This window comes from Doryrhamphus excisus, chromosome 9 (genome assembly GCF_030265055.1).
Source record: "Doryrhamphus excisus isolate RoL2022-K1 chromosome 9, RoL_Dexc_1.0, whole genome shotgun sequence".
Classification (NCBI taxonomy): domain Eukaryota; kingdom Metazoa; phylum Chordata; class Actinopteri; order Syngnathiformes; family Syngnathidae; genus Doryrhamphus; species Doryrhamphus excisus.
The window spans coordinates 3,645,688-3,673,351 of NC_080474.1; the positions used below are offsets into that span (position 1 = coordinate 3,645,688).

The following is a 27,664-nucleotide window of genomic DNA, read 5'->3' on the forward strand; positions in this document are numbered from 1 at the left end:
TGATGTCAAGTTAGCTTCGATGTTAGACGCCATTAGCATCCACATCTTCGTACGGTAACTGAAAAGCACTTGCTCAGTGAAGAGATGATTAGACCGTCTTTGTTGACCTCCTGCTGGGAGAAATGAAGCATTCATCGCCGTGCCAATGCTGCCTGCTCATCAAATCCCATTACTACAACATTTCAGCTTTGGCTTCAAAGTTGAAAAGAACCCCACAAGGTAGCAGGAAGCGTCTTAGTGGTTCGTGTATTGTTCTTCATTACAGAGGCAGTCAGCAAAAAGGTTACTATTTCTCCCATTTAGCTGTCGTGCTTCTTGCAAAACGTGGAAACGAACCGGCGATTGTTCCTTGACCTCTTTGTTTGGGAGGTTGCGTATGTTGTGCGGAAAGGCCGGACGCGAGTGTGTCCGTGGAGCATGTGCTTCCTAACAATCAGCCACGGTGCATTATGCACTGAACATCGGTTATTTTTAGCTGCCAAAAGCCTGGCAGACAACAACAATTGGAAGGAAGCTGCAGGGAGCAGATGCAAAGGAACAGGTTGGAGGCGTTAGGTCACCATCAAGACCCTGATGGGAGTAATGGTGTCAGTGTAACGGCATTATATTGTTTTCCAGTAACGGGTAACCAAATGAACATTGGCCATTTCAATTGTTACCGTTTGCATTGTGAAATATGGTGTATGATTTTGCACTGATGTCAACCAACCTGCTCATGCAGAGGTGGCATCTGCAAATGGACGATAATAATCAACCAATGTGCCCTGTGATTGGCTGGCCACCAGTCCAGGGTGTACCCCGCCTCTCGCCCAAAGACAGCTGGGATAGGCTCCAGCACACCCGCGACCCTCGTGAGGAAAAAGCGGTAGAACATAAATGAATGAATGAATCAACCAATGTTACATTTAATATATCACAACAGAGATTCCCAAATTGGAATTGTCATTAATTTATTCATTCATTCATTTTCAACTGTTTTAAATTTTTTTTAATTATTATTTCTTTAAATAAATCTGTTTAAAATGACAAAATGGTGTTTTATTATTATATATAAAGTATTTTATATGTGTTAGTATTTCAATAATATAGTATTTTAAGTACTATAAAATAAAATTAATATTTATTCATTCATTAGATAAATGTATGAAGGAAATGTGGAAGCATTCATGCAATAAAATAAAATTTAAAAATAAAATTATAAAAATAAAATTTAAAATAAATATAAATTGCACGAAATAAGAGCACAAAATCAGATCCTATATAACAAAGAGGAAGATGGCTAAAATATTGCTCAATATTACTTAAAAGAATTAGTTGTATGTGACAGATTTGAATATCATTTTTGAATGGCGTCGTTTGGATCCCGACCTACCAGCTGAGAACCTCTCTATTATTATATAGAAGGAGATGTTCTTCTATTTTTTCTATTATATTTCTATGTATATAACATAGCAATATTTATATATTATACAAATGTATTTTATACAATATGAAGCAGTCATTCCTTTGCTAATTTGAGGAAAGTAACTAGTAATTACTTTTCTAAAAGGAATTTCCCCAACACTGCATGATTATAGTTATGTGTTTTGATTAGACAATATTAGATATGAAAAGCAAAAAATGATAATTGACTTTGTCGTGACAAGAAAACGAATCCCCCAAACTCCCTGCGTCATCAGCCTGCCTGAGAAAGAATGCCACTGAGGTCTGCGAGGTCCTGTCCCCCCCCATTGTTGAGCCGGTGGCATGGCACAGCTCCCCCTCCCCTCCATAAAATGGAAGGCCTTTGTCTGTGGGGGTGGGGGTGTGGGGGGGGTGGAGAAGCAGATTTAGTGCGGATGGTCTCCCTACAAAGGAGCACGGCGCTGTCACAACAGGGGCGGGATCAGCTGCTCGCCCTGTGTCCTTTAACGCTGCACTGCACACGCTCACTCGGGCACACGGGACGCCAGTCACATTATGGGATGAGGCTATTTCCTGGAGACAGGGAGTTGCGCCCTCACTGCTTCATATTTGCTCTGAATTTGGAGCCTGCATCGGTGCATCCATCCGACCGTGCATCCCTCTCTCCTGAGAACTATCCCACCCTCCATTTGTTTGTCCATCCGGCTCTTTGTCTTTTGTCACTTGCTTTCACTGTCCCACTGTTCTGGACCTTTGCTGTTATTTTTATTTAGTATAGTATGTCAAGTAATACCAAATGTATAATACAGTATAGTCATAAACCCATCAAGCCATAGAATACAAAAACAAACAAGTCAAAGATCCTTTACGTGACAGGAGGTCTCTGCTCTTTGTAGGAAAAAATGTTAGTGAGTGAAGGTTCTGTACCGCCTATGCCCAAATCGTACGTCTTTTGACTTTTTGGTTGTTGTTTTAGCTGAATAGTAATCCTACATTTGATCAACTTTACTTAAGATTTGTCAGATCCATAATTGACTTCCACTATATTTCACATTCCACTATCTTTCACAATTTCACCATCAAACGGAGCAGCAGAAAACACAGTTTTGGTCGAGTGATTAGCATGCAGACCTCACAACTAGGAGACCAGGGTTCGATTCCACCCTCGGCCATCTCTGTGTGGAGTTTGCATGTTCTCCCTGTGCATGCGTGGGTTTTCTTGTTTTCTAGTTTTTTTGGCGACTCCAAATTGTCCATAGGTATGAATGTGAGTGTGAATGGTTGTTTGTCTATATGTGCCCTGTGATTGGCTGGCCACCAGTCCAGGGTGTACCCCGCCTCTCGCCCGAAGACAGCTGGGATAGGCTCCAGCGCCCCCCTCGTGAGGATAAGCGGTAGAAAATGAATGAATGAATGAATAAGCTCTCGCCACCTGCAGGTGGTCACCTGATCGGCCGTCAAGTCGACAATCGGACACAATAGAACCCTCCTTCCTCAGCTCCAGTTACGCCAACCTGCCCGGGGCCGGCGTGACATGAAAGTGCTCTTTTGTGTGGCGGCCGGGACTCAGGTGAAGGCACTTACACACCTCTTTGCCTCCAGGGTAAGGCAAGCCAGCCACTACATTAGGCACACCTGTACAATGGAATGATGCAGAATATTAGAAACAGCTCTCAGCATGAGCGGTTAGCACGCAGACCTCACAGCTAGGAGACCAGGGTTCGATTCCACCCTCGGCCATCTCTGTGTGGAGTTTGCATGTTCTCCCCGTGCATACGTGGGTTTTCTCCGGGTACTCCGGTTTCCTCCCACATTCCAAAAACATGCTAGGTTAATTGGCGACTCCAAATTGTCCATAGGTATGAATGTGAGTGTGAATGGTTGTTTGTCTATATGTGCCCTGTGATTGGCTGGCGACCAGTCCGGGGTGTACCCTGCCTCTCGCGCAAAGACAGCTGGGATAGGCTCCAGCACCCCTGCGACCCTCGTGAGGAAAAAGCGGTAGAAAATGAATGAATGAATGAAGATCATGACATCATGCAAGAGGCCTCTGATGTGTTTAAGTGCATCGATGTCAACAGAGATGGCATTCATGCATTTCACACAGGAACCGTGTGAGTCATTTACCGCAATTAGGAATGTGGTGCATAGACAATGGGAACATTGTTTACGTTCGGGCCTTCATATTGCACATTGTAGCAGATAAACTTCATAAAAATAAGTTGGGAAAAACTCTTCCAAAGTGCCAGCCTCCATCCAAACTGTACTTCAAACATAAACGATGATGAAAATCAGTGTGGTGTTAAACTCCTCCCATAAAGCACCCCCGCCCCGTAGTGTGTATTGGTTATTAATTCATCAGCATGGCAGCTGTTGTTGAGGGTTCACATTCATAATTGATGTGCCTTCTTCTCACTTCAATAATCATTCGTTTTCACTTACTGTAGCTTGAATTGATAAAGCAAATCTCTTTCAATCCTGTCACTCCACCGCGTCGCAGTCCTTCAAATAGTCCCCTCTGCTGACAGCAGCTGCTTGTCCCCCATCCTGGTGTCAAGTCAGGAGGTTTGTTTGTCCAGCTGACCTGCTCTTTAACTTGTAGAACGTGTATCCATGGCATATCTTCAGCCTGGCAGGTGAGGATGGTGGAATAAAACTAAGTATTAGATGGCTATATGTTACTCTAAAAAATAGGCAACAAGCCACAATTCGACTTTAAATTGGTCATTTTTGATTGGGGGGATTACAGTACTCATTCATTCATTCATTTTCTACTGCTTTTCCTCACGAGGGTCGCGGGGGTGCTGGAGCCTATCCCAGCTGTCTTCGGGCGAGAGGCAGGGTACACCCTGGACTGGTGGCCAGCCAATCACAGGGCACATATAGACAAACAACCATTCACACTCACATTCATACCTATGGACAATTTGGAGTCCCCAATTAACCTAGCATGTTTTTGGAATGTGGGAGGAAACCGGAGTACCCGGAGAAAACCCACGCATGCACGGGGAGAACATGCAAATTCCACATAGAGATGGCCAAGGGTGGAATTGAACCCTGGTCTGCACGCTAACCACTCGACCGCCGTGCAGTTGGATTACAGTACAGTTAATTAAAAAAACACAATAATCCAGAGTAGTCTTTAATATTGCTATAGTTTGAGATAAAGAGGTTTTATCACACTCCTAATTGGGGGTGCGGCCTAATTGGCCAGCTCCCAGCATGCATTGTGGTACTTGGTTTGTAAAGCATTGCTGAAGTTATGCTTTTAGATTTAACATAGTTGTTTATTATTATTATATTATATTATTATACTGTTATTCTTTGATGGGCCTCAAAACGCAATTTGGCGGCCTGCAAATGGCCCACGGGCTGCGAGTTTGAGTCCTGTGTTTGAAAAAATATTTGACCTGAAAACATTGTTGTGCAAATTGTTTTACTTTGAAGGAACTGATGAATTTTCAAAATGTAATAATTTAGAGATTTGGCCATAATATATAGCTCCATAATGTACAGCTCTTTGCATCTGCTCATACTGCAGGTCGTCATACCTTCTATGGCCGTAGGGGTCACTGTTGAGCAGGAGCTGACATCCCCGGAGGTGAGAAAGCGGCTGTGCCCTACAGTCGTCCACACCGCAGCGCCTCAGTGTCGGCGAAGCTGAGAGCACAGGAGCCACTCGGCTTCTTCTCCTATCTTCTACCACAAGACCAGACACCAGGATGCTGCTGCAGGGGAGATTCTCCGGTGCACTTTGTGTGGGACTTTGCTACCTTTTCAACGCACCTTTATTGCTGGGCTTTAACCTGGACACCAGCCATGTGATCAGGAAGGACGGACAGCCTGGGAGTCTTTTTGGCTTCTCTCTTGCCATGCACCGGCAGTTGAACCCGGACAAACGAATGTGAGTCTTCTTCACCATTCACATGATGTGCACTTGATGGTTTCAGTTGGACTTTTAAAGCAATGGATGCTTTAAAAGTTGTTCTTGTTGTCTGAAGCACTTCCTATTGTGTATCTGTGTGCCACTGGGATGTGTTGCATGTGAAAAGTGAGCCAACAATGGTGAAGTGTCATGCAAATGTGTTGTTAGGTCAAACTGGGTGGCTTTCCTGTATGGTACATATGTAGTTTTGTTGTTTTAAGTACTAACTATGTGTATAAGTTGTAAATTGTTCAATGTTTCCTCCAGTCAGGCCTGAGGGCGCAGAAAAGGTTGTTCAGGTGGATGAAATAAAGCCTCAATGAGGAGGGGAAGTTGTGATCACCTCGTCATGTTCCTTCAGCAGAACCTCGATGGTTCCTGCTGAAGGTGGCATGTCCAAGCCTGCAGCTGGCATGAGGCTGCATGCATGCTGACCCTTGGAGCAGCAGAGTGAGGATGAGAAGCACTGATAACCAGAGATTTGACAGAGATTAGAAGCTGTGGAATGTTATCTCTGTGCTGTTTTGACTGTGGTGCTTTGTGCCAGAAGAGCAGGCTTCTTGCATCGTCTCGTTGACTGAAGCACATTTGGTCATTTCAACTTCCACCATGCTGTAGAACCATGTGATGGTGGTGTCTTCTACTCATGTCACTTAACAGTATGTGTCACCATTTACTTACGTCAGGGGTGTCCCACCAAAGGCCGTATGAGGGCGTAGGATGATCTCAACTCTATAGATGACAAAGCAAATTAGTATATTTTTGTTGTTTTTCCCCCCAAAATATTTTAATTTTCTTCTTAAATAATCTTCTCATAATATTTTGACATTATTCACATAATTGTATAACTTTTCCCCCTTTTTTTCTAATTTCCCCAAGCTTTGATTTAGTTCTCACTTTATTACTTTAAAAAATATTTCAAATATTTCAACCATGCTACTAAAATGACATAATTTTTCCTCATAATAGTACAAGTTTCTTCTCATAAAGTACTTTTTTTCTTAATATTTTGTCTTCATTTTCATACAGGTGTTCGTTTCATTTCTGTCATGTTTTTTGACTTTATTTTTTGCAACATTAGAACTTTTTCCGCAATCTAATTTTCTGACAATTAATGTACAACTTTATTCCTTGCTTTGTTTGTTGTCATATGAGGACTTTAAAAAAGAATATATTTTCTTATCTCTCATAGCGTGACAAAGTTATTCGTGTAAAATTGTGACTTTTTAAAAGATATTTTGGTGAATTATTGCTGATTTTTTCATTTGTGTGAAAAATCGCATGTTTTTACAAACAACGTGGATCAATTTAAAAAACTGCCACGGACCGCAAATGGCCCCCGGGCCACACTTTGGACACCCTTGACTTACTTGCTGTTGCCCAAGGCTGATTTAATTTAAAAAATCAAAATAAAGAAGAAATAAGGAAGAGTTGTCTTTTTGTGTCCTACAGCACAAAGGTGCGTTCAAGGACCTCCAAAGTGCATCATCTCAACACAGGAGGTGTGTTTCCTGCTGAAAAAGTACTTTTTGAGCCAAAATATGTGAATTTGCAACCCCAGTATTGACATGAAGTATTGTCCACCAAAACTTGTGTAACAACAACAGGATTATTTGCGGGTCAGAAAAGTATGAAACGAGACAATGGCTGATGAACTTTTCACTTTTTCTTCCGTGATGTCAGCGTGGTGCTTCACAGCTGGAAGGAAGTTGATTAGCTCTCTCTGTGCTCTCGGCTCTCACTTGACTTGTCAGGCTAATTAGCTGTGAGTCACATGAGCACGGAGACGACATCACGGCAGAGGCAGAAAGAGCGGATGTCCGCTCGCCACTTTTCCTCGCAGCAACAGAATCATCTTGTGTTTAGTTTGCTGACAAAACCATACGCGAGCGTGGCGACCAACTGTAGCAATTAGCAAATAACTTTAGCCAGTGTTTGGATTCCTGTGAAGGTTGAGAAAATCAAACGCTCCCACTTGTTATTCTACAATGAATGATGGTCATCTTATATAACTACAATGTTTCCTTGCTAATCAGATTCCTCTGATGTCATCCCCAGGCTACTCATCCTCAAGGGAGCATGGTTACTTCTTATGGAGCCCTTCAATAAAGAAGCATATTTAGCGTTAAAATTATTTTTTAAAAATTACAACAATTTGAACAATATTATAAAGATACTGTGATGTTTGTTTTAAATATTTGTATTTCTTTTTTAATTTTTTAAAATTAGGGGTGCACGATGAGGGCTGATATCGTGGAATTATGAAAGTGAAAGCGGAGCAAGCGCCATTGATATTCGTCAGGAAGGGCATCCGGAATATAAAAGGCTCAAGCCAAAAATCAGTATCCGGATCAAAAAGATCCGCTGTAACGACCCCGCAATCAGGAGAAAAAGCCAAAAGAAACAAAACAATGCAGTCCAGTTTGAAATGTCGTTGACTGATTAAAATATTTTCTTTTGCTGGTATGGAATCAGGAACTCCAACCACTAGTCCCTGATGTTTGCCTCGTTAGGAATTGTAAACAAATGTAGCTTTCCCTTACACCCGAAGAAACACTTCCTGGGAGACATTGCTAACACTGTAAACAGAGAAGTTTACCTACAGCACATGCCCATATAAGGAAGCCTGCCCATCTGTGACATCACAAAGGGGCACTTTTACAACGCGCTCTGAAACCGAGTGTTTTGAGCCATCTCAAACATTTTTCACAGCTCACTTAAAAAATGTACAAACCTCATTATCTGAAACATTGACATCGTTTACCTTGAAAATACAACATTATAACTTAATTTATAGGTCAGAAGAGTGGGAAATAATAGCATAATAAAGCATACTAAAAAAACGCTCAGATGAGGCCAGATTGCCGTACTGTACAGGTGAGCAAATCAAGCGTTCCTTTTTCTTTTGCCTGCGGCGCTAATGGCTCACTTGTAAACAAACATTCACTTTCCGAGGAAGATATTTGAACCCCATCGAGCACACAAAAAGCGCTAAAGGTTAGCTACAGACCTCTGTGGCGTCACAGCTAGCGTGCGCCCGAGTACAGTGCACCTTGCTGGGCCACGCTAGGTGGTTCCCTCCACTCAATACTGTGTTTGTGTTGATAGTGGTGATGTACTCACAGATTCTAACCGCATATGTAAGATCTTTTTTTTTATGACACGGTTATTTTGTTCACACACAAGCTGTAAAACATAGTGGAAGTATACTCACCCAGCCCGAATCCCGCACATATAACCATTCTAATGTACTAAACTAAGCTAACGCCTGCTAGCTTCCATTGACACACAGTGTTTAGGTAGAGAATGGGTTGTTTAGTGCTACATTCAATAACACAACTGTTCAATATCAGAGTGGCCTTTGCATCATTTCACATGGTAGCTCTTGCTAACAAAGTTTGGACACATTAGCATTTAGAATCAAAGTTTGGCTGAAAGGCTGAAAGTGTAAAATAATGTTTTGGGTGAGTGTAACCAGAGAAAAGGACGACTAATAGACAGGACATACGGGCCATCTGTCCATGTGTAACCTGATAGATGAAACACATCAGCCAATCAGTAGTTAACGCATTCCATGCTTGCTCATTGATAGTTTGGCTACTTTAATTTTAAAAAAATGAAGAGCAGGCGCACCTGACACAATTTAAACTCTTAGAGAGAGTAGAGTTGCGACGTTAAGTGGCGCGGCGGTAGGTGAGTGTGTGCGTGATTGTGTCGTGGTGTGCTTGTGAACAGCTGCACCCACTGAGGGAACAGCTGTGGCGGCGCTTTGCACATCTGCTAACAAAGCCCAGTGACATCATTGTTTGGCGCCGCTGTGTGTTCGCACTTACGCTTCAGTGACAGACATGATGGTACGATCTCGTCTGCTCCGTGCTCGGTGTGTGCGTGGTGCACATATTTGCTCCATGTAGATGCTAGGCTAGGTACCCAAATGCTACCTGGAGAAAACCCACGCATGCACGGGGAGAACATGCAAACTCCACACAGAGATGGCCGAGGGTGGAATTGAACCCTGGTCTCCTTGCTGTGAGGCAACCACCGCTAACCACTCGACCGCTGTGCAGCCTTCTTCTAAACCTAAAAGCCAAATTTCTTAAGAAGACCACTTCCACACGGAATCGGAGGATAACTTTATTTTCACGCGCTAACCACTCGACCACCATGCCACCCTGCACTTAACTCATTTTCAATAATATATTCTGTAATAAATTATCCTAGACTATTAGCACTATTATCACAGACTATTATTTGTCAAAAATATGCGTATTTCAGCAAATTTTGCATATTTTTTGCCTGAATGAAGCATTTTCAAGCCTTAAAATGGCTAAATGAAGTCAAATACAAATGTAAGGCATCCAGAAGATGCATTCAAAGACATGGTAAGGACATGTGACATCCTATACTGCTCGCCAGAGGTCGGTAATGCTACCCCGACATCACTTCCTGTCCGGCTGCCACTCAGCTTCCTAGCACAGGAACACATTTACAACAGCAAAAAGTCTTATTTCTATATTGGGTAATTGGAGTTTAACTATAGGGGTGTTATTTCATGTCTACAGGGCTCTACTCATGTTTAAAGTGTATTTAGAAGGTCATAGAAGGTTTTCTAGGTTCTGACGGAAATTAGGGATTTGTGTAATCCTTAACACGGGATACTGTTGAGTCCGTAACCCACACCAGGGTAAAACGCAACTCTGAACCTCTGACATCACTTCCTGTTCACCCCTCACTCAGCTCGCTTAGCACCGCAAGTACAAGTCTTGTTTATGTCTCATTTGTCTTATTATGTCTACTTTATTGGATAATAAGAGTGTAAAGGTGACTGGTGGGGTGTTATTTCACTTCTAGAGGGCTCTAATAATATTAAAAACCATATTTAGAATGTTGTAAGAAGGTTTTCTATGCTCTAACTATGTAAATATTCAATTTATTAATTAATCAGGAATTCTATTTTACTTTCGCTTCAATTTTAAACTACCGCACCAAAAATAGTGTTGCTTTTTTGTGCTGCAGGGACCCAAATGACACCAAATGTGGAGCCATGCATTCCTGTAGGAGAGCAAAAGGCTGTCTCACATGTCCAGCAGATGTCTGTGTTGCATGTAAATGTCAATGTTAACCTTCAGTTACCTGCTAAATTCTACAACTCCTCCCAGGAGCTCTGCTGTTAACTTTCTTTACAATTGTTGCACTAATGTGCTTCCCGGCGTCGAGGATGGTAGCGAGTCAGTCAGCTAGTCAGTGTCAGGGATAATATATCATGTTCTTGTCCCCCACCATGGCTTCCACGTATTTATAGCCCAAGTGCTGAAACGTCAACTTTGAAAGAAAACTCCAGTTTGTATTTGCATCTGACTGCTCTTTGTTTGAGGCTTTGCACTTTGTCTGGCGTCAGACCTCCCCAGGTGTCCTTGTTGAGCAAATGAAGCCCCACGAGGCCGCTGAAGAACATGGGTAGATAGATAGTTCACCTAAAGAGCCTGCAACGCAGAGGATTTCCTTTCTGCCCATGAAGGAAATCCCTGCAGTGATGGGCTGCGGTCGCATCAAGCAGTTGCAGCTTCCTTATGTTGTTGTGTTAGGACTAGACAAGAAAAATCATGAAAAATCATGAAAAAAGAATGGGCGGCCATTTTTAAATTTTACTTTTTTTTAAAAAACTAATTTGTGTAGATATGATAAAAAGTTTAATAGATATTTCAACAACAAACAGCTTGCTCAGTTTTCTGAAATTGGTGAAATAGCCTATTTTTAGTATCATAATGATAATAATCATATGATGATAATAATAATAATAATAGCATCATAACCCTGAAGTATGTCGAGGTAGTGGGGTGCAAGCAACAACAACAACAGAAAACGGAGAACAAAACCTTAAAACTGCACCCAACATGTGCTCTTTTATTGTGCAGTTGCGTAATCAACTCTTTAGCCCAAAAAAACGTGACGACATCTTTAGGATCAGGCGTATAAATATTTCTTTGGTAGTCTTCTTCTTAATGTTTGCATGCATACTATGTTACATTAATGTATCTCACATATACACTTACAATACAATACACTTACAATATCGATTTATATACTTACATATATATATATATATACATGCAGCATACATACACATATATACACACACACACACACACACATATATATATATATACCACCCCTCATGTTGTCTGCCTATAAAATAGGCAGTGAATGTTGAGAAATATTGAGGAGCTAAAATTGTTAGCTTTGTTGCAAAGACTGTTGACAGTAAGATGATGCTTTCAGACAAAACAATAGCCGCTTATCAGCCATGTTTTTGGTTTCCGTCGCATGGCATGGAGGTCAAACCTTGTAAACTCAGAGTGGCAGGTTGCTGATTTCCAGGCAGTCTTGAATCCAGCCTAAGTTCAGCTGGTTTGATGGTGTGATGTCTTTTTGGAAAGAGTGGAACCTTTTCATTTACGTACGTTTCTTCTCGTAATTGTGACTTTATTCCAATAATATTTTGACTTTATTCTTGTAAAGTTAAAACTTCTTTTGTAACCTAATTTTCCAAAAATGACTATTTTATTAATAGTTTTGAATGTTACTCATAAATTACAATTTTCTTTAATATTTCAACTTCATGCTACTAAAACGCTGTTTTCTTCCCCTCATAATATCACAATATTATTTGGTAAAATGACCAATTTTCTCATGAAATTACATTTTTGTTAATATTTTAGACATAGACATAGACTTTCTTCATTGTCATTGCACAATAACACAGCAGTGAAATTGCCAACGAAATGTTGTTGCCTAGCTCCCGTATAATAGTATATATAATAGTATATAAATAATAAATAATAAATAATAAATAATAAATAATAAATAATAAATAATAAATAATAAATAATAAATAATAAATAATAAATAATAAATAATAAATAATAAATAATAAATAATAAATAATAAATAATAAATAATAAATAATAAATAGAATAATAGGAATAAATAGATTACATCAAATATGAACAATGTACAGCGTAAACAGTAATTTGTACGAATAATTTAAATAATTTTGACGATGATTATTATTTTATATTTTATATTATTATTATTTTTATTTTATTTTCCATATTTGTTGTTTTTGTGTCCTACAATGCTAACTAATAAAAACATACATGCATACGTTGTTGTTTTATATGATCAATTATTATAAAAGATAAATATCAAAGGACAGGTGTACTTTCAGTGTTACTGCAAACCTGCCTGAAAGCAAGTACCAATGTATCATACTCCACATACAATTTGACTCTTGAATATACTTTTACTGTGTGCTTTACAGCTCCCCATTTGTCAAACAACAATGAAAGCAACTTTTTCTTCTATTTTTCTTTTTGTCAGGTTGTTGATCGGTGCCCCCAGAGCCAGGGCTTTAGGCAAACAGACGGCCAACATCACCGGAGGTCTTTATAAATGCGACATCAGCCACTCCCCAGATTGCCAGCGCATTTTATTTGACAGCGAAGGTGAGAATGTACAATATAATATTCATCCAGTTTATTCAAACTAGGGCATCACAGCTTAGGGCGTTCCTGTTCATGCTTTTGTTTTGTTTCCTCGTTCACTTTGAAAGAGGACATCCGAGTTGAGAACAAAGAGAACCAGTGGATGGGGGTGACGGTCCAGAGTCAGGGACCCGGGGGGAAGATTGTGGTAAGTCAAGACTGACGTATGACGTGTAGTATTAAGATATGCCTTTATTCGTCCCTCAGTGGGGAAATTTGTAAAAGGTGTGGCCCGTACGGGGATCGAACCCGCGACCTTGGCGTTATTAGCACCACGCTCTAACCAACTGAGCTAACCGGCCATGAAAGGTGTGGCCCAAACGGGGATCGAACCAGCGGCCTTGGCGTTATTAGCACCACGCTCTAACCGACCATAAAAGGTGTGGCCCGTACGGTGATCGAACCCGCGACCTTGGCGTTATTAGCACCACGCTCTGACCGGCCATAAAGGGTGTGGCCCGTACGGGGATCGAACCCGCAACCTTGGCGTTATTAGCACCACGCGCTAACCGGCCGTAAAAGGTGTGGCCCGTACGGGGATCGAACCCGCGACCTTGGCGTTATTAGCACCACGCTCTAACCAACTGAGCTAACCGGCCCATAAAAGGTGTGGCACGTACGGGGATCGAACCCACAACCTTGGCGTTATTAGCACCACGCTCTAACCAGCCATAAAAGGTGTGGCCCGTACGGGGATCGAACCCGCGACCTTGGCGTTATTAGCACCACGCTCTAACCAACTGAGCTAACCGGCCATAAAAGGTGTGGCCCGTACGGGGATCGAACCCGCGACCATGGCGTTATTAGCACCACGCTCTAACCGGCCATAAAAGGTGTGGCCCGTACGGTGATCGAACCCGCAACCTTGGCGTTATTAGCACCACGCTCTAACCAACTAAGCTAACTGGCCCATAAAAGGTGTGGCCCGTACGGGGATCGAACTCGCGACCTTGGCGTTATTAGCACCATGCTCTAACCGGCCATAAAGGGTGTGGCCCGTACAGGGATCAAACCCGTGACCTTGGCGTTATTAGCACCGCGCTCTAACCGGCCAGGAAAGGTGTGGCCCGTACGGGGATCGAACCCGCGACCTTGGCGTTATTAGCACCACGCTCTAACCAACTGAGCTAACCGGCCATAAAAGGTGTGGCCCGTACGGGGATCGAACCCGCGACCTTGGCGTTATTAGCACCACGCTCTAATTGGCCATAAAAAGTGTGGCCTATACAGGGATCGAACCCACAACCTTGTCATTATTAGCACCACACATTAACCAACTGAGCTAATCTTGTGACCCGTGTTGTGTGACTACAGACGTGCGCTCATCGCTACCAGAGGCGCATGTTTGTGAACACGCCCCAGGAGGCCCGTGACATCACGGGGCGCTGCTACGTGCTGAGTCAGGACCTGACCATCGACGAGTCGTCCGACGAGGACGGCGGCAACTGGAACTTCTGCGAGGGTCGCGCCAGAGGCCACGAGATGTTCGGGTCGTGTCAGCAGGGCCTGGCGGCCACCTTCACCAGGGACTACCATTACTTGGTGTTTGGGGCTCCTGGGGCGTACAACTGGAAAGGTGTGAAGACGTGAAAGCTGAAACGGAAGGAAGTGACTGATCGGTGATTCTACACTCAGGCATCGTGCGCGTGGAGCAGAAAAACGACACCCTGTTGGAGATGGGCGTGTATGATGACGGCCCGTATGAAGTTGGCGATGAGCACGTCTTGAACCCGGAGCTTGTACCCGTGCCTGCTAACAGCTACCTGGGTGAGACGCTTGGATGTAAACATAGAATCAATCAATCAATCAATCAATCAATCAATCAGACCTTTAACTAATTAATTAAAACCACCATCAGCCATCATCATAATGATCTGTTTGACATTTAGGATTCTCCCTGGACTCGGGCCACAGCATCACCAGGAGGCGTGGCTTAACAGTGGTGGCCGGAGCACCGCGAGCCAATCACAGCGGAGCCGTTCTGCTCCTGAGAAAGGAGAACGCCGCCTCGGCTCGGCTGGCGGTGGAGCACACGCTGCACGGCCCCGGGTTGGCGTCCTCTTTCGGTTACGACGTGGCCGTGGTGGACTTGAACGGGGACGGGTGGGTCACAATTGTTGTGGTTACAATTTCATTAGTGGTTAACGATTTCATTTCATAAATTGGCGTTGGCGTCCAGATGGCAGGACATCGTGGTGGGAGCGCCTCAGTTCTACATGAAGGACGGGGACATCGGGGGTGCTGTTTATGTCTACATGAACCAGGCGGGACGATGGGGAGGGGTGGCTCCTCTCCGTTTAAACGGGACCAGAGACTCCATGTTTGGCCTGGCGGTGGAAAACATCGGAGATGTCAATCAAGACTCTTACAAAGGTCCTTGAACTGCTGCGTTTTCTTTTTTGCTGACTTTGCAGTTTTTTAAGTGCCCCCCCCACCCCTCCCTCCAACAGACATTGCCGTTGGAGCGCCCTATGATGACGGCGGCGCAGGAAAAGTCTACGTTTACCACGGCTCTGCACGGGGAGTCATCAGCAGCCCGGCTCAGGTGGCTTTTATTAAGAAAACGCTAATGTGGCTAATGTGGCTAATGTGGCTAAATGTGAAATATAAATACAAGGCATTCAGAAGACGCATTGTGATTGCAACATCAGTAGGGTAAAACTAACCTGTCTCACGTTCCCTATGTATTCGACACCGGTCACTAGGTGTCAGTAATATTTATGAGACAATAGCCACCACAGGAAGTGTTAAATATAAACAGGAAGTAAAACAGGAACAACAACAAGGAACTCTTCCGATGCTAACATGAGTCTATGTTATGTCCTATTTTCTCTTGTTATGTCTACTATATTCGGTAACTGGAGTCTAAAGGTGACTATAGGGCTGTTATTTCATGGCTGGAGGGCTCTAATAATTAGTCAATTCTTTCTCTTCTTTCTCATTTTCTTCTATTCTGTTACAGATTCTTTCTGGCAAAGAACACAACATTGGACTTTTTGGTTATTCTCTGGCGGGGAACCTGGACCTGGACAGTAACTCCTATCCTGACCTGGCGGTGGGCTCGCTGTCAGACTCGGCTCTCATTTTCAGGTTTGTATTTCCTGCTGGATGATATCGACTTTCTTCAAATGATTGCCTGGTACCTGTACTCAACTGCAGAGAGTACCAGGCGTTTGTGGATTTGTAAAAAAGGAACCCTGTTTGATTCATAGGAATAGCTTTTTATAAAAATACTGTGCAGTTGTCATTTGATTTATTTTTATTTGGAGTAAAATATTACAATTGTGTGCATAGTATATGTATGGATACAATAATTATTCTATATGTAATATGATAAGGGATGTCCTTTTTTTGCTGAAATGTGTCAGATGACAGATCGGTATTGGTGGAATGAACACATACAGTATGTGTTGTATATTTTAAAATTAAATTAAAATAAAAAAAAATTAAATATCGGTTTTCATGTTTGGGAAATAAAATCAGATATCGATATCAACCGATATTGCATTATTATGCTGATATCGGGTCAATAATTATCGGTACCAATAATTATCGGACATCCCTAAATATGATATAATTATATTTTGGTGAATGATAAACTGTATTAATAATGTGTACTCATTGTGTGTTCATATTGATAAAGTTTTCCTTGGTTTTTTTTAGTTTTTTTTTAACCACGAGAATCCAATTGAGGAAATACAGTAAATATGATCAACATTAAAGTTGTAAAGACTGATTTAGCATCCTTGCTTTCAGGGCAAGACCAGTCGTTACTATCCACCGAAACGTGAAAATATCCCCTCGGGAGATTGACCTGACAAGAAAAAACTGTGGAAACAATATTTGGTAAATATTCCATAATATTACATAATGTACTCTGGTATACGAACTGATCATAAACGCACCTTCTGTCTTCAGCTTCACTGTAGACGCATGCTTCAGCTACAAAGCAAACCCAACGTCTTACAACCCAAAACTTGGTAAGTCATTAGAAGCATCTGAAGTACGGTACCGCTAAGTAAATGTTAGCATTTTACCAGCAATGACGTTCCTTCTCTTGTGTAGCCATTAGCTTTTCCGTGGAGGTAGATGGAGATCGCAGGAAACAAGGCTTGCTGTCCAGGGCGGTGTTCTTGAACAAGTCCCATTCGGAAACAGAACATCACTTTAACGGGACTTTGGACCTGCGGGGGCAGAAACAGGAAACGTGCATCAAAATAAAAGCCAAGTTAAAGGTGAATATTTTATTATAATACATAATCTTGATTACGGGCGACCTCACAGCTAGGAGACCAGGGTTCAATTCTACCCTCGGGCATCTCTGTGTGGAGTTTGCATGTTCTCATCCCGTGCATGCGTGGGTTTTCTTCGGGTACTCCGGTTTCCTCCCACATTCCAAAAACATCCTAGGTTAATTGGCCACTCCAAATTGTCCATAGGTATGAATGTGAGTGTGAATGGTTGTTTGTCTATATGTGCCCTGTGATTGGCTGGCCACCAGTCCAGGGTGTACCCCGCCTCTTGCCCAATGCTAAAAATTGTGTGACATGTTGGATGGGAACGGTTCATCTGAATTCTTCATTTCATTCATTCATTTTCTACCGCTTTTTCCTCACGAGGGTCGCGGGGGGTGCTGGAGCCTATCCCAGCTGTCTTCGGGCAAGAGGCGGGGTACACCCTGGACTGGTCGCCAGCCAATCACAGGGCACATATAGACAAACAACCATTCACACTCACATTCATACCTATGGACAATTTGGAGTCACCAATTAACCTAGCATGTTTTTGGAATGTGGGAGGAAACCGGAGTACCCGGAGAAAACCCACGCATGCACGGGGAGAACATGCAAACTCCACACAGAGATGTGCCGAGGGTGGAATTGAACCCTGGTCTCCTAGAGACCTAGCTGTGAGGTCTGCGCGCTAACCACTCGACCGCCGTGCCGCCCTTCTTCATTTCAGTAAACCTTTTTGTAGAATTCTACCCTCCAACTTAGTGGCTTGGGTAAGTTGTTCCAGCACAAAGCCGTGACCTATGACCTCACTGATGCCCCCGTGGATGAATGGACAACATTTCCCACGCTCACACTCTTAAATCCTCACATAATGTCTTCTTAGACGAGTGGGAAGGTTTATACTCGCAAAGGGGAGAACAAAAGGACATAAAAAACAAAAAAGATACATTTTGGCCAAAAAATCAGCAATTCCGTGGGGGACAAAATGGCGAATGTGTGTTCCAGTTTTTATTGAGCTACATTTTTATCCTGGCAGGACAATATCAAGGACAAGATGCGGAGCATTCCCATCGAGGTGTCAGCACAAATAGTAGGCACCAAGCGTCAGAAGACCAAGAACGGCCTCCCCCAGCTGATGCCCATCTTGGATTCTTCTCAGGCGACAAAAGGAATCATTCAGGTGAAACAAGAAGGCTGTGATTATTTTCATATTAGACGACATATGTACATTGAAAAATTACAAGAACGTACACTTTGCACTGTTGGATCTTATGGAGGTTCTAAGTAGAGCTTGAAAATGCACCTTTAGCGCTCCATTGCTGCTGAGGTTGGATGCAGCAAGACAAGTCATTCATGGGGACAATGGAGCTTCAGGTTGTGCAGGGGTGTCAAATGGCAGTCGGTCATGTGGAGATGTTGCAGGGGGGGGCATCCCTCATGACTGAAGGCCCTGGTCTGTGTGGTACTTATGTGCCCTGTGATTGGCTGGCCACCAGTCCAGGGTGTAGCCCACCTCTTGCCTGAAGACAGCTGGGATAGGCTCCAGCACCCCCCGGGACCCTCGTGAGGATAAGTGGTAGAAAATGAATGAATGAATGATCATCGGAAACATTTAAGTGTGACAAACGTACAAAAAAAAATTCAGAAAGGGGGCAAACACTTTTTCACACCATTGTATGTACCTGATACAAAAATGGCAATAATTTAAAAATGCAATTAAAAAAAATGGGAATAAGTGAGGGGGGGGGGTGATTTCATGCAAACACGAAGAGTGAAGCATCAGAGTGAAATCAGTTCATCGGCTGATCAAAAATTTAACAGCATCGGTCAAACAAATTCTGCCCCCCCCTCCCCCTAAAATAGAAATAAACTGTTGAAAAAAAGAGTGAGTAGCTGCACCAGTCTTGGTGAAAAATGGCCTTGGGCATGTTTGATGCCAGTGTTTCCAGGAGGCTCACGGGTACCATTTTTGTAAACTTCTCTTTGCCATCCATCCCCAAATGTTCTCCATTGGGTTTGGATGAGGGGAAGACACAGGATGGTCCAAAACAGTGACATCATTCCTCTGGAAGAAGCGATGTATTGATTGAGAACAGATGTGGCAATCATGTTGTTCCAGTTGTGTTGTCATTGACTAATATTTACATTTATTTGAACATGTGAAACATTTGAGTGTGACAAACATGGAAGGAAATAAGAAAATTTCCACGGCAACTAAACATAACTTATGTATAACATGCCTCGTTGTTGTTGTTGTTGTAGGTGAATTTCGTAAAGGAAGGCTGTGGAAGCGATCACGTTTGTCGCAGCAACTTGAAGATGGACTACAAGTTTCTGTACAAGCAAAGCAACCAAGATATTTACACACCGTTGCCCATGTGAGTGCTCACGTTTCATGCATATTTATAATGCCATATGAAACATAAATATACAGTATCCAATAGTACAGGTACTGAGTGGTAGTGGAGTTTTTGTGTCATTGTCAACGTACACACAATTTATTTGTTATTATTCCAAAGTTAGTGGTTGTTGTTGTCGTGCGTCCACAGCAGGAACAACGTGCCCGTGTTTCACCTCAGCTACGAGAAGAAGGACTTAGCTTTGCGGCTAAGCATCAGCAACGACAACGGCGACGACGCCTACGAGGCCAAGCTGGCGGGCTCCTTTCCTGACACGCTGTCCTACTCGGGAGTCCGCTCACATCGCACCGCGGTATGATTCTCAAACTATCCAACAAGCCAATCACAGGGCACATGTAGACAAACAACCATTCACACTCACATTCATACCTATGGACAATTTGGAGTCGCTAATTAACCTAGCATGTTTTTGGAATGTGGGAGGAAAACCGGAATACCCGGAGAAAACCCACGCATGCACGGGGAGAACATGCAAACTCCACACAGAGATGGCCGAGGGTGGAATTGAACCCTGGGCTCCTAGCTGTGAGGTCTGCGCGCTAACCACTGGACCGCCCTATAATCATAATAATTATTGTAATTAATAATGAGATTGAATGAATGATGAATGAAAATAAATAAATAAATAAATCCGGAGATACCAGGGTTCAATTCCACCCATCCACCCATCTCTGTGTGGAGTCGAGTGGGTTTTCTCCGGGTACTCCGGTTTCCTCCCACATTCCAAAAACATGCTAGGTTAATTAGCGACTCCAAATTGTCCATAGGTATGAATGTGAGTGTGAATGGTTGTTTGTCTTTATGTGCCCTGTGATTGGCTGGCCACCAGTCCAGGGTGTACCCCGCCTCTCGCCCGAAGACAGCTGGGATAGGTTCCAGCACCCCCCCGCGACCCTTGTGAGGAAAAAGCGGTAGAAAATGAATGAATGAATAAACCCGGAGATATTTGTTGCCGGGCAGAATAATAGCGTTACATCCCTGTTTAGATTTTCATAATTGTCTTATATATATAGTAAATGATTATTATTAATTAGAAATGATCATGAATTCATAGTTCATAAGCCAACCCTTCTCCCACTTCTCCATAGATGGACAAGCACATCATCTGTGTCGCCAACCAAAATGGCTCCCAGGCCGACTGCGAGCTCGGCAACCCGTTTAAGCGGGACTCCCAGGTACTCCACCACATTCTCATCATGGCGCTTTTTCATGTCTCTGAGACCCGAGATGCTTCTTTTCCCAAAAGGTGACCTTTTACATCATCCTGAGCACCGTGGCCGTGACGCTGGACACCTCGGAGATTGATATCGACCTGCAGCTCCAAACGTAAGCGTCAGCGCCGCCGCTGCATTTATGCATGAGTCATACCGACTTCCTCTTCTTTGCTCTTCAGAACCAGCGTACAAGAAGGTCTGGCCCATGTGAGAGTCAAAGCCAAAGTGATGATCGAGCTGCCGTTGTCCATTACTGGGTAGATTTCTGTCCGACTGCAATGGAGACCACAGCTTGGCCACCAATGTGACCTTTGCTTTCTACTCAGGGAAGCCAATCCTCATCGGGTTTCATTCGGAGGAGTCGTGAGAGGAGAGAGCGCCATGAAGACGGAAGAAGACATCGGCGCTTTGGTCAATTATACCTTTAGAGTACGTACATTTCACTCGAGTACGTGCCCCTCCCAAAAAAATCCTCAAGCTGCTGCTGATTGGTTGGCTCTCGTTTATCACGGCCATTGTTTTTCACAAGGAAAAATCCAAAATACATTGAAAAATCATTTAAAAATTATAATTTTACTAGAATAATGTTGTAATATTTACAAGAAGAAAATTACCAAGAAGAAAGTTAATATAGTGAAATAAAACAGCTGTAATATAATCAAGAAAAATAACGTTATTTTAGTTTTAATTTTTATTTAATTTTATTAAATTTTTAATTTAATTTTTTATGAGAGACAAACAACCACATAATTAAATAAATACATTTTTTTTAGAAAATTAGTGAGTGGAAAAAACTGACAATAAAGTCAAAATATTATTGGAATACAGTCATAATTACCAGAAGAAAATCTACATGAAATAAGTTAGAAATACTTTTAAAAAAAACTGATTTTTTAAAAAATTGCTGAAAAAAAGTTTAAAAACACGATAAAAAATCATATAACTTCAGAAAATCAGGGATGTTTCATATTGGCTTTTTTTGCCAAAAACGATTTTTTTTCAACCCAATTACTGATACTGATACCGATACCAGCCGATACCGATATGTGTAACATGACATATCGCCTGTGGTGGAATGAACACATGTCTTGTAGACAGCATGGAATTATTATCAGTTTTCAAAAAATCTGATACAGATATCAACTGATATCACATTTTTAATGCTGATATCGGGCCGATAATTAACACTACTGATAATTTTTGGAAATTTCTACTCACAATATTAAAGGGAATATTAATTCCGTTTTTTTTTTGTAGCACAGAGTTGAATATTAAAGGAAAAATAATCATTTTTCTTGTAATATAATAAGAAAGAAACAAAACAAAATAAAGTAGTCATGTTTATGAAATTAGGTTGGGGGAAGCTATGATATCATGGGAATTATGTCAACCTATAATGGGAGTAAAGTCATAATATTACGAGGGTAGTTGATACTAATAATTAGTTTTTTTAACTAGTTGAGATGCATAGAAATAGTATATCTATAACTCATATCTATAACTCATATCTATAACTCAGCAGCAAAGTTGCATCCTTTCATTTTTGACTGAGAGCCTCCCTGGACACCCCTGCGTCCAAACGGACTCTGAGGTTTCCCAACGCTGACGTATTTATGTATTTCTTTTTGATCAGATAAACAACCTGTGGGGAACATCTGTCAAGTCGTCCCTGAACATCCAGTGGCCCAAATCCACCAAAAACGGCAAATGGCTTTTATACTTGGTGAAGATGAGCGCTAAGGAGGGGTCACATGATGTCCTTTGTACGCCGCAGTCTGAGATCAACCCTCTCAAGCACATCCAGGTACTATTTCATACACGGGGTAGGCTTGGAGAAGAAACCTGGTTTTACTATAAACCATGTGTGCTTTCCAGGAGATGTCGGCATCCCGGAAAAAGCGGGAAGTCGGTCAGAAGAAAACAGCGAGGTCGTTGTCAGACAAAAACAGGATTTTGGTGAGTTGGGTCATTGGGTCCAGGCCAGGAATGTTGAAGGAGGTCTAAGAGCAGGGGTCTCAAACATGCGGCCCGCGTGCCAAATGTGGCCCGAAGGACACTAGTTTGAGGCCCTTGCCTTGATATGAAAGTTTAATGTTAGTGCGGCCCGCGCAAGTTTGATATGGATGCTGTATGGTATCATGTACCCAGAAAAAAATATTACATTTGATGAATGTTCATGTTAAAGGTTAAATAACTGCTAATAGTTATCCTCCCTATCCATGTGGAAGTGGTAAGTTTTTGGCTATTTAAGTTGAAAGGAAATAACTTGAAGGCTACCGTTTAGGTCGCTAGGTCTCTAGTTTGCGAGTTAGCATGTGTCTCAAGACCCTGCAGTTGCGCAATATGTTGTAAATAAAAAGAGTATAAATGTGACTATAGTCGTGTTTTGTCATGTCTACAGGGCTCTAATAATGCTTTGTTCATTTTAATCTGAAAAAAATAATTTGTCTACCCACCAACTATATGTGGTTTCTTAAGTTTTTATTAGTTGCCATTTTATTATTATTATTTATATTTATATTTATTTATTTATTTTCTTTATTCTTGATTTGTTTATTTATTTTTCATCTTATTTTGTGTAGAAAAATAAAAAGTAAGATATTTGAGAACAGTGGAATGTTTTTATGTTTTTTAATTTTTTTTTTTTTTAATAAATGTTTTGTTTTTTAATAAATTTTTAATAAATGCGCCCCAGTCTCACCCAGACCCTAGCTCCAGTGGCCCCCAAGTAAATTGAGTTTGAGACCCCTGGTCTAAGAGGCTTTGCTTTCCCTACAGACATGCGGGAAGGACTTGCAGTGTGTGGTGCTGCAGTGCCCCCTGCAGGGATTGGATGGAACCACAGTGGAACTCAGAGCTCGTCTGTGGAACGCCACCTTTCTGGAGGTGACATAGTTGACCTTTTGCGTTTTTTTTCACAGCATGTATATTGTTTACTCCTGCTGTTATTCAATTCCTGGACTCACCTACGACATGTTGTTTTTACGCAGGATTACACCTCCATGTCGTCGGTGGACATCATCGTGAGGGCTTCGCTCGTGCTGCACACTCAGGCCACAAACATGATCCTCACGACCCCCAACACTGACGTAAGTGGATCAGATGTCCTGGTCGACAGCCCGGGTGTTCCAAACCCCGGTGCGTGAATGACTGGACTGCACGGATGAGCACCCTGTTGTACCTGTGATGTCGCAGGTGATGCTGACGGTGTTCCCAGAGAGTGCGGTGGCCCAATATGGCGGCGTGCCCTGGTGGATCATCGTGGTGGCTGTTCTGGCAGGGATCTTGATCTTGGCGTTGTTGGTGTTTCTGCTGTGGAAGGTGAGTGGGAGGTGGGCGGGGAAATATATATAAAGTCCATAACAGACACATTGTATGACGGGATAGAACATGGGCCAGCATCCAACCCCCAGTTTGATTCCATAGGCATCCATTACAGAAGAAATAATACATAGAATTGAACAAGCTATATATTTATATTTAAAAAAAGCCTGTACTTTTTGTTTTGTTTTTCATAATATTAGAACTGATAAAAAAAGTTACATTTTATTCTTTAATATTTCAACTTGAAGTAATTTTTTGTCTCAATATTATGACTTTATTTTCCTAATATTTAGTCATGATTTAAGTCAAATTAATTCAATTGTTTTCCTCCTAATATTATGTCTTTATTATCATAATATTTGGACTTTATTATCATAATATTACCACTTTTGCCTCCAGCCTAGATTTCCTAAAATGTCAACTTTATTTTCTGTTTTGTTTTCCATATCACAACTTTTTTTTGTCTTTAATACTTCAATTTTATGCAAATCTTTCACTTTATATTTATAACTTTATTCTTCAAAAGTAAAATTAAAAATCTAGTAAAATTACTGCGCCTTTTAAAAAATTTTGTCGTACACAATATCACGTTGTTGTTCTCATATTTTGACTTTATTATCATACTATAACTTTTGCCTACTAATTAGGGATGTACTGATAATTATAGCAGCATAAAAATGCAATATGAGATTTTTTCTCAATAATCATTTTTTTTGTTTCTTTCGGCTTTTTCCTGATTTCGGAGTCCCTGCAACATGTCGATATTGGCTGAAATTGAGAGTTGGACAATATCGACATATCGGTGTTCAGACATTCCTTCCTACAACAAGTATCCTAAAATGTCAGATTTGTGTTTTTTGATAAGTTTTTCATAATCCAACAGTGACACTTTTATTCTTTAGTATGTCGACTTTATGCTAATTTTGGTCATTATTCTCGTAAAATTACTGCTCTTTTTTTCCATTTATTTTTTCAATTTGTTTCCATGTGGGGGCTAATGTAAAGAACAGCCATGAGCATCCACATGTTGGACAGCCATGCTGTGCTACTTGGTAATGGGAATGGGAATGCTACTCTTTTACTGGTGGCATCAGTTTTTGATGTTGGACAGCACTTTTGCTTTGGCTGCTGATGATTGATGACGGTTGCTCCTCCTCCTCCTCCTCCTCCTCCTCCTAGTGTGGTTTCTTCAAGAGAGCATCCAAAGACGATTACGATGCGGCCTATCACAAGGCTGAGATCCACGTTCAGCCATCTGACAAAGACAAACTCTCTGCCGAGGCCTGATTTTATGCTCTTGAGTGGCGGTAAAAAAAAAAAAAAAAAAAAAAAAAAAAGAAAGCAAAGGAAATGGCCTACTGAGCATGTGCAAGCCACTAATCAACTCACCTAGCAGCTTTTTTTGCAGCCGTTTAACCTGACGCATATTTGACACAAAGGCAGCCTTACTCTGACTCGCTGTTTGAGGCAACTTTTTCTCTTTTGTACCACAGGAGAAATGTGTGTCTTTGTAACCAATCAAACAAAACAATTATTTGAAAGGGGTTAAATATTTACAGACAAAAATGATCAATTGCAATGAAAGATAACGGAGTTTAAGTTTAGAGAATTTTTACCAGAATTGGACAAGTGAGCCATGTGAGTGAGTTTTCAACCGAGGGAATACGAGTACATGAGTACTCAGCCGGTTAGTCCTCTTCCAGGATATTACAATATTTGCTGCAGGTATAAACACTCTGAGGTATCCGTCTACCCTTCTTTAATATAAGCAGGAAAAACTTCAATTTGCAACAAAACACATCACCCCCATCTAGTGGTCACAACGAGATACAGCATTTGAAAACAACGTAGTTCAAAGATGAAAAACAGTGTATTTGTATAGAAGTGTTACAATGTGCAGGGTTGTTTTATTCCACCTTTGCTCTATTGGTGGTGACAGTGGTGCTTTTAGGAACTCGTATAAAATTGTATAATTTTTTTATTAAAATTAAATAAATAATTAAATAAATAAAAATTAAAATTACACTCTTGGCAACACTTTATTCCACCTTTGCTCTATTGGTGGCGACAGTGGTGCTTTTAGGAACTCGTATAAAATTGTATAATTTTTATTAAAATTAAATAAATTAAAATTATAATTAAATAATAAATAAAAATAAACTTGTTTAAAATTCCATCAACACAGCTTGCTATTCCACTAACTAGAAAACCCCAAAATGGAAAGTTTCATGAAACATTTTTTTTCATTTGTAAACAAAAGCAGCATTTCTCTATTCTAATTTTATTCACCATTTGTTTTTGATTGTCTAAAAAGACACACAGTTCTTTCCACATTTTAGCTGACATGCTTGGCTTTTGGCAAAATGGTCAATCAAATGCATGCCTTTCATGACCTTTTTTTTTTTTTGCACAAATGATGTATTTTGTAATAAGTGCGTGGATAAAATCCTACTCTCTCTGCCCAGTGTGGATTCTTCAAACGCTCCAAGCAAGACGACACGGTTCCTCAGTACCACGCCGTGCGGATCCGGAAGGAATCCCCTCAACGTGAAGACGGCAAAGTCAAGCTGGATCCTTTTGAGAAGAAGCCGTGGATGACCACGTGGGTTGACAATGAAAGCTACTCTTGAATCATCTGAGGGACGTATTTGTCCTAAATGACCAGACGCTTCATTAGGTACACCTGCAGTTTGAGAGATCTCACTCTATCCTTTTTATGGACGTTGTTGTTAAGATTGTTGGAGGTGCCCAAGCCAGTAAAAGCCGACACAAATGTATTTTTTTATTGTATTCTTGTGCTCACCAGCAGTTGTCAGTCTTTCTACACTGTAGAGATGATTCTTTTGTATATATTTCAGCACATTGTGTATTTATTTTTGCATAAAAGGAGCCAAAGATGCTCATACTTTTGTCTACACTGGAGGAACGTGCATTTCAAAATCAGCTACTGACGTGTTGCAGCGGTACCGACTCGTTGAAACCTTGCGGAATTTGAAAAACAGTTGAATTTTTTGTATGAATGTAGTAGTTTTTACATTTTTTTTAGAATTTTTGTGCTGTTTCGATAACGTTCCTGGTGACCGAGAACGCTCACTCACCACCGATTCTCAAGATGTAATCAGATGTTTTAGTTTTGTAATTGTTACGTCACTGACGGGGTGGGAAAGGGACGATAAAACCACAATAAAAAAAATCATAAATGTGCAGAATAAAAATATTTTTCAAAATGAAAAGTACTGTGAGTTGTTTTATTGGATTTTTCTTTATAGTGCTGCTATTCATTTGCCACTAATTGACTTTAAAGACTACACTTAGTACTGTAGTACTACAGTATGAACCACATTTGAACCGCTACCGTATTGATGTCAAAATCTGTATTGGTACTGACATTTTTGGTACTTTGTGTGCGTTTATGAGGTAATAAATGTTCAGTTGTTGAATAAAATCTCCAAATGCTTCAAGGTAACATACAGTATTTTTCAATACATAATACTTGTATTATTACATTTAAAAATGAACTGCAGTAGAGACCAGTGAATGTACTACTGCATATTTTTTTATTATACACTTGTTTCATAAATTATGCAATTAGCTTTTT

The 27,664-nt window shown here is 41.3% G+C and overlaps 1 protein-coding gene, 1 long non-coding RNA gene and 4 other non-coding genes across 9 annotated transcripts; 1 reads left to right on the top strand and 5 right to left on the bottom strand.

Moving 5' to 3' along the window:
• Positions 1-27,324, top strand: itga6a (integrin, alpha 6a). Of its 3 annotated transcripts, XM_058082611.1 has the most exons (27): positions 2-219; positions 4,946-5,308; positions 12,710-12,834; positions 12,942-13,021; positions 14,188-14,449; positions 14,509-14,640; positions 14,763-14,976; positions 15,053-15,246; positions 15,324-15,418; positions 15,836-15,963; positions 16,630-16,719; positions 16,792-16,853; positions 16,939-17,108; positions 18,145-18,288; positions 19,371-19,486; positions 19,658-19,820; positions 20,617-20,703; positions 20,775-20,854; positions 20,922-20,999; positions 21,069-21,171; positions 22,376-22,546; positions 22,618-22,698; positions 23,521-23,628; positions 23,733-23,831; positions 23,938-24,063; positions 25,246-25,373; positions 26,532-26,679. In XM_058082611.1, the coding sequence occupies exons 2-26, from the start codon at positions 5,127-5,129 to the stop codon at positions 25,351-25,353; spliced, it is 3,198 nt and encodes a 1,065-aa protein (XP_057938594.1). In that variant the 5' UTR covers positions 2-219; positions 4,946-5,126; the 3' UTR covers positions 25,354-25,373; positions 26,532-26,679. The 3 variants fall into 3 exon arrangements, with proteins under 3 accessions (XP_057938592.1, XP_057938594.1, XP_057938593.1); XM_058082609.1 differs by lacking the exon at positions 25,246-25,373 and having other exon boundaries at positions 1-219; positions 26,532-27,324; XM_058082610.1 differs by lacking the exons at positions 2-219; positions 4,946-5,308; positions 25,246-25,373 and adding an exon at positions 8,930-9,022 and having other exon boundaries at positions 26,532-27,324.
• On the bottom strand, positions 2,832-5,986 carry LOC131136106 (uncharacterized). 2 transcript variants are annotated; one of them, XR_009131690.1, is made up of 5 exons: positions 5,673-5,986; positions 5,191-5,602; positions 4,956-5,103; positions 3,847-4,033; positions 2,832-3,039 (listed from the first exon to the last, which is right to left on the bottom strand). It is a non-coding gene; the product is annotated as an uncharacterized LOC131136106 (long non-coding RNA). The 2 variants fall into 2 exon arrangements; XR_009131689.1 differs by having other exon boundaries at positions 4,956-5,602.
• On the bottom strand, positions 13,102-13,175 carry trnai-aau (transfer RNA isoleucine (anticodon AAU)). The gene has a single exon. It is a non-coding gene; the product is annotated as a tRNA-Ile (tRNA).
• On the bottom strand, positions 13,399-13,472 carry trnai-aau (transfer RNA isoleucine (anticodon AAU)). Its single transcript has one exon. It is a non-coding gene; the product is annotated as a tRNA-Ile (tRNA).
• Positions 13,555-13,628, bottom strand: trnai-aau (transfer RNA isoleucine (anticodon AAU)). Its single transcript has one exon. It is a non-coding gene; the product is annotated as a tRNA-Ile (tRNA).
• Positions 13,937-14,010, bottom strand: trnai-aau (transfer RNA isoleucine (anticodon AAU)). The gene has a single exon. It is a non-coding gene; the product is annotated as a tRNA-Ile (tRNA).
• Positions 27,325-27,664: the final 340 nt, after the last annotated feature.

What these genes read in the sequence shown, in the direction of transcription:
- itga6a (XM_058082609.1), top strand. Translation starts at nt 5,127, where the DNA reads ATGCTGCTGCAGGGGAGATTCTCCGGTGCACTTTGTGTGGGACTTTGC. An exon ending in AAATAAAAGCCAAGTTAAAG is followed by an intron (nt 17,109 to 18,144) that starts GTGAATATTTTA and finishes TTATCCTGGCAG; the next exon opens with GACAATATCAAGGACAAGAT. An exon ending in GGAACGCCACCTTTCTGGAG is followed by an intron (nt 23,629 to 23,732) that starts GTGACATAGTTG and finishes GTTTTTACGCAG; the next exon opens with GATTACACCTCCATGTCGTC.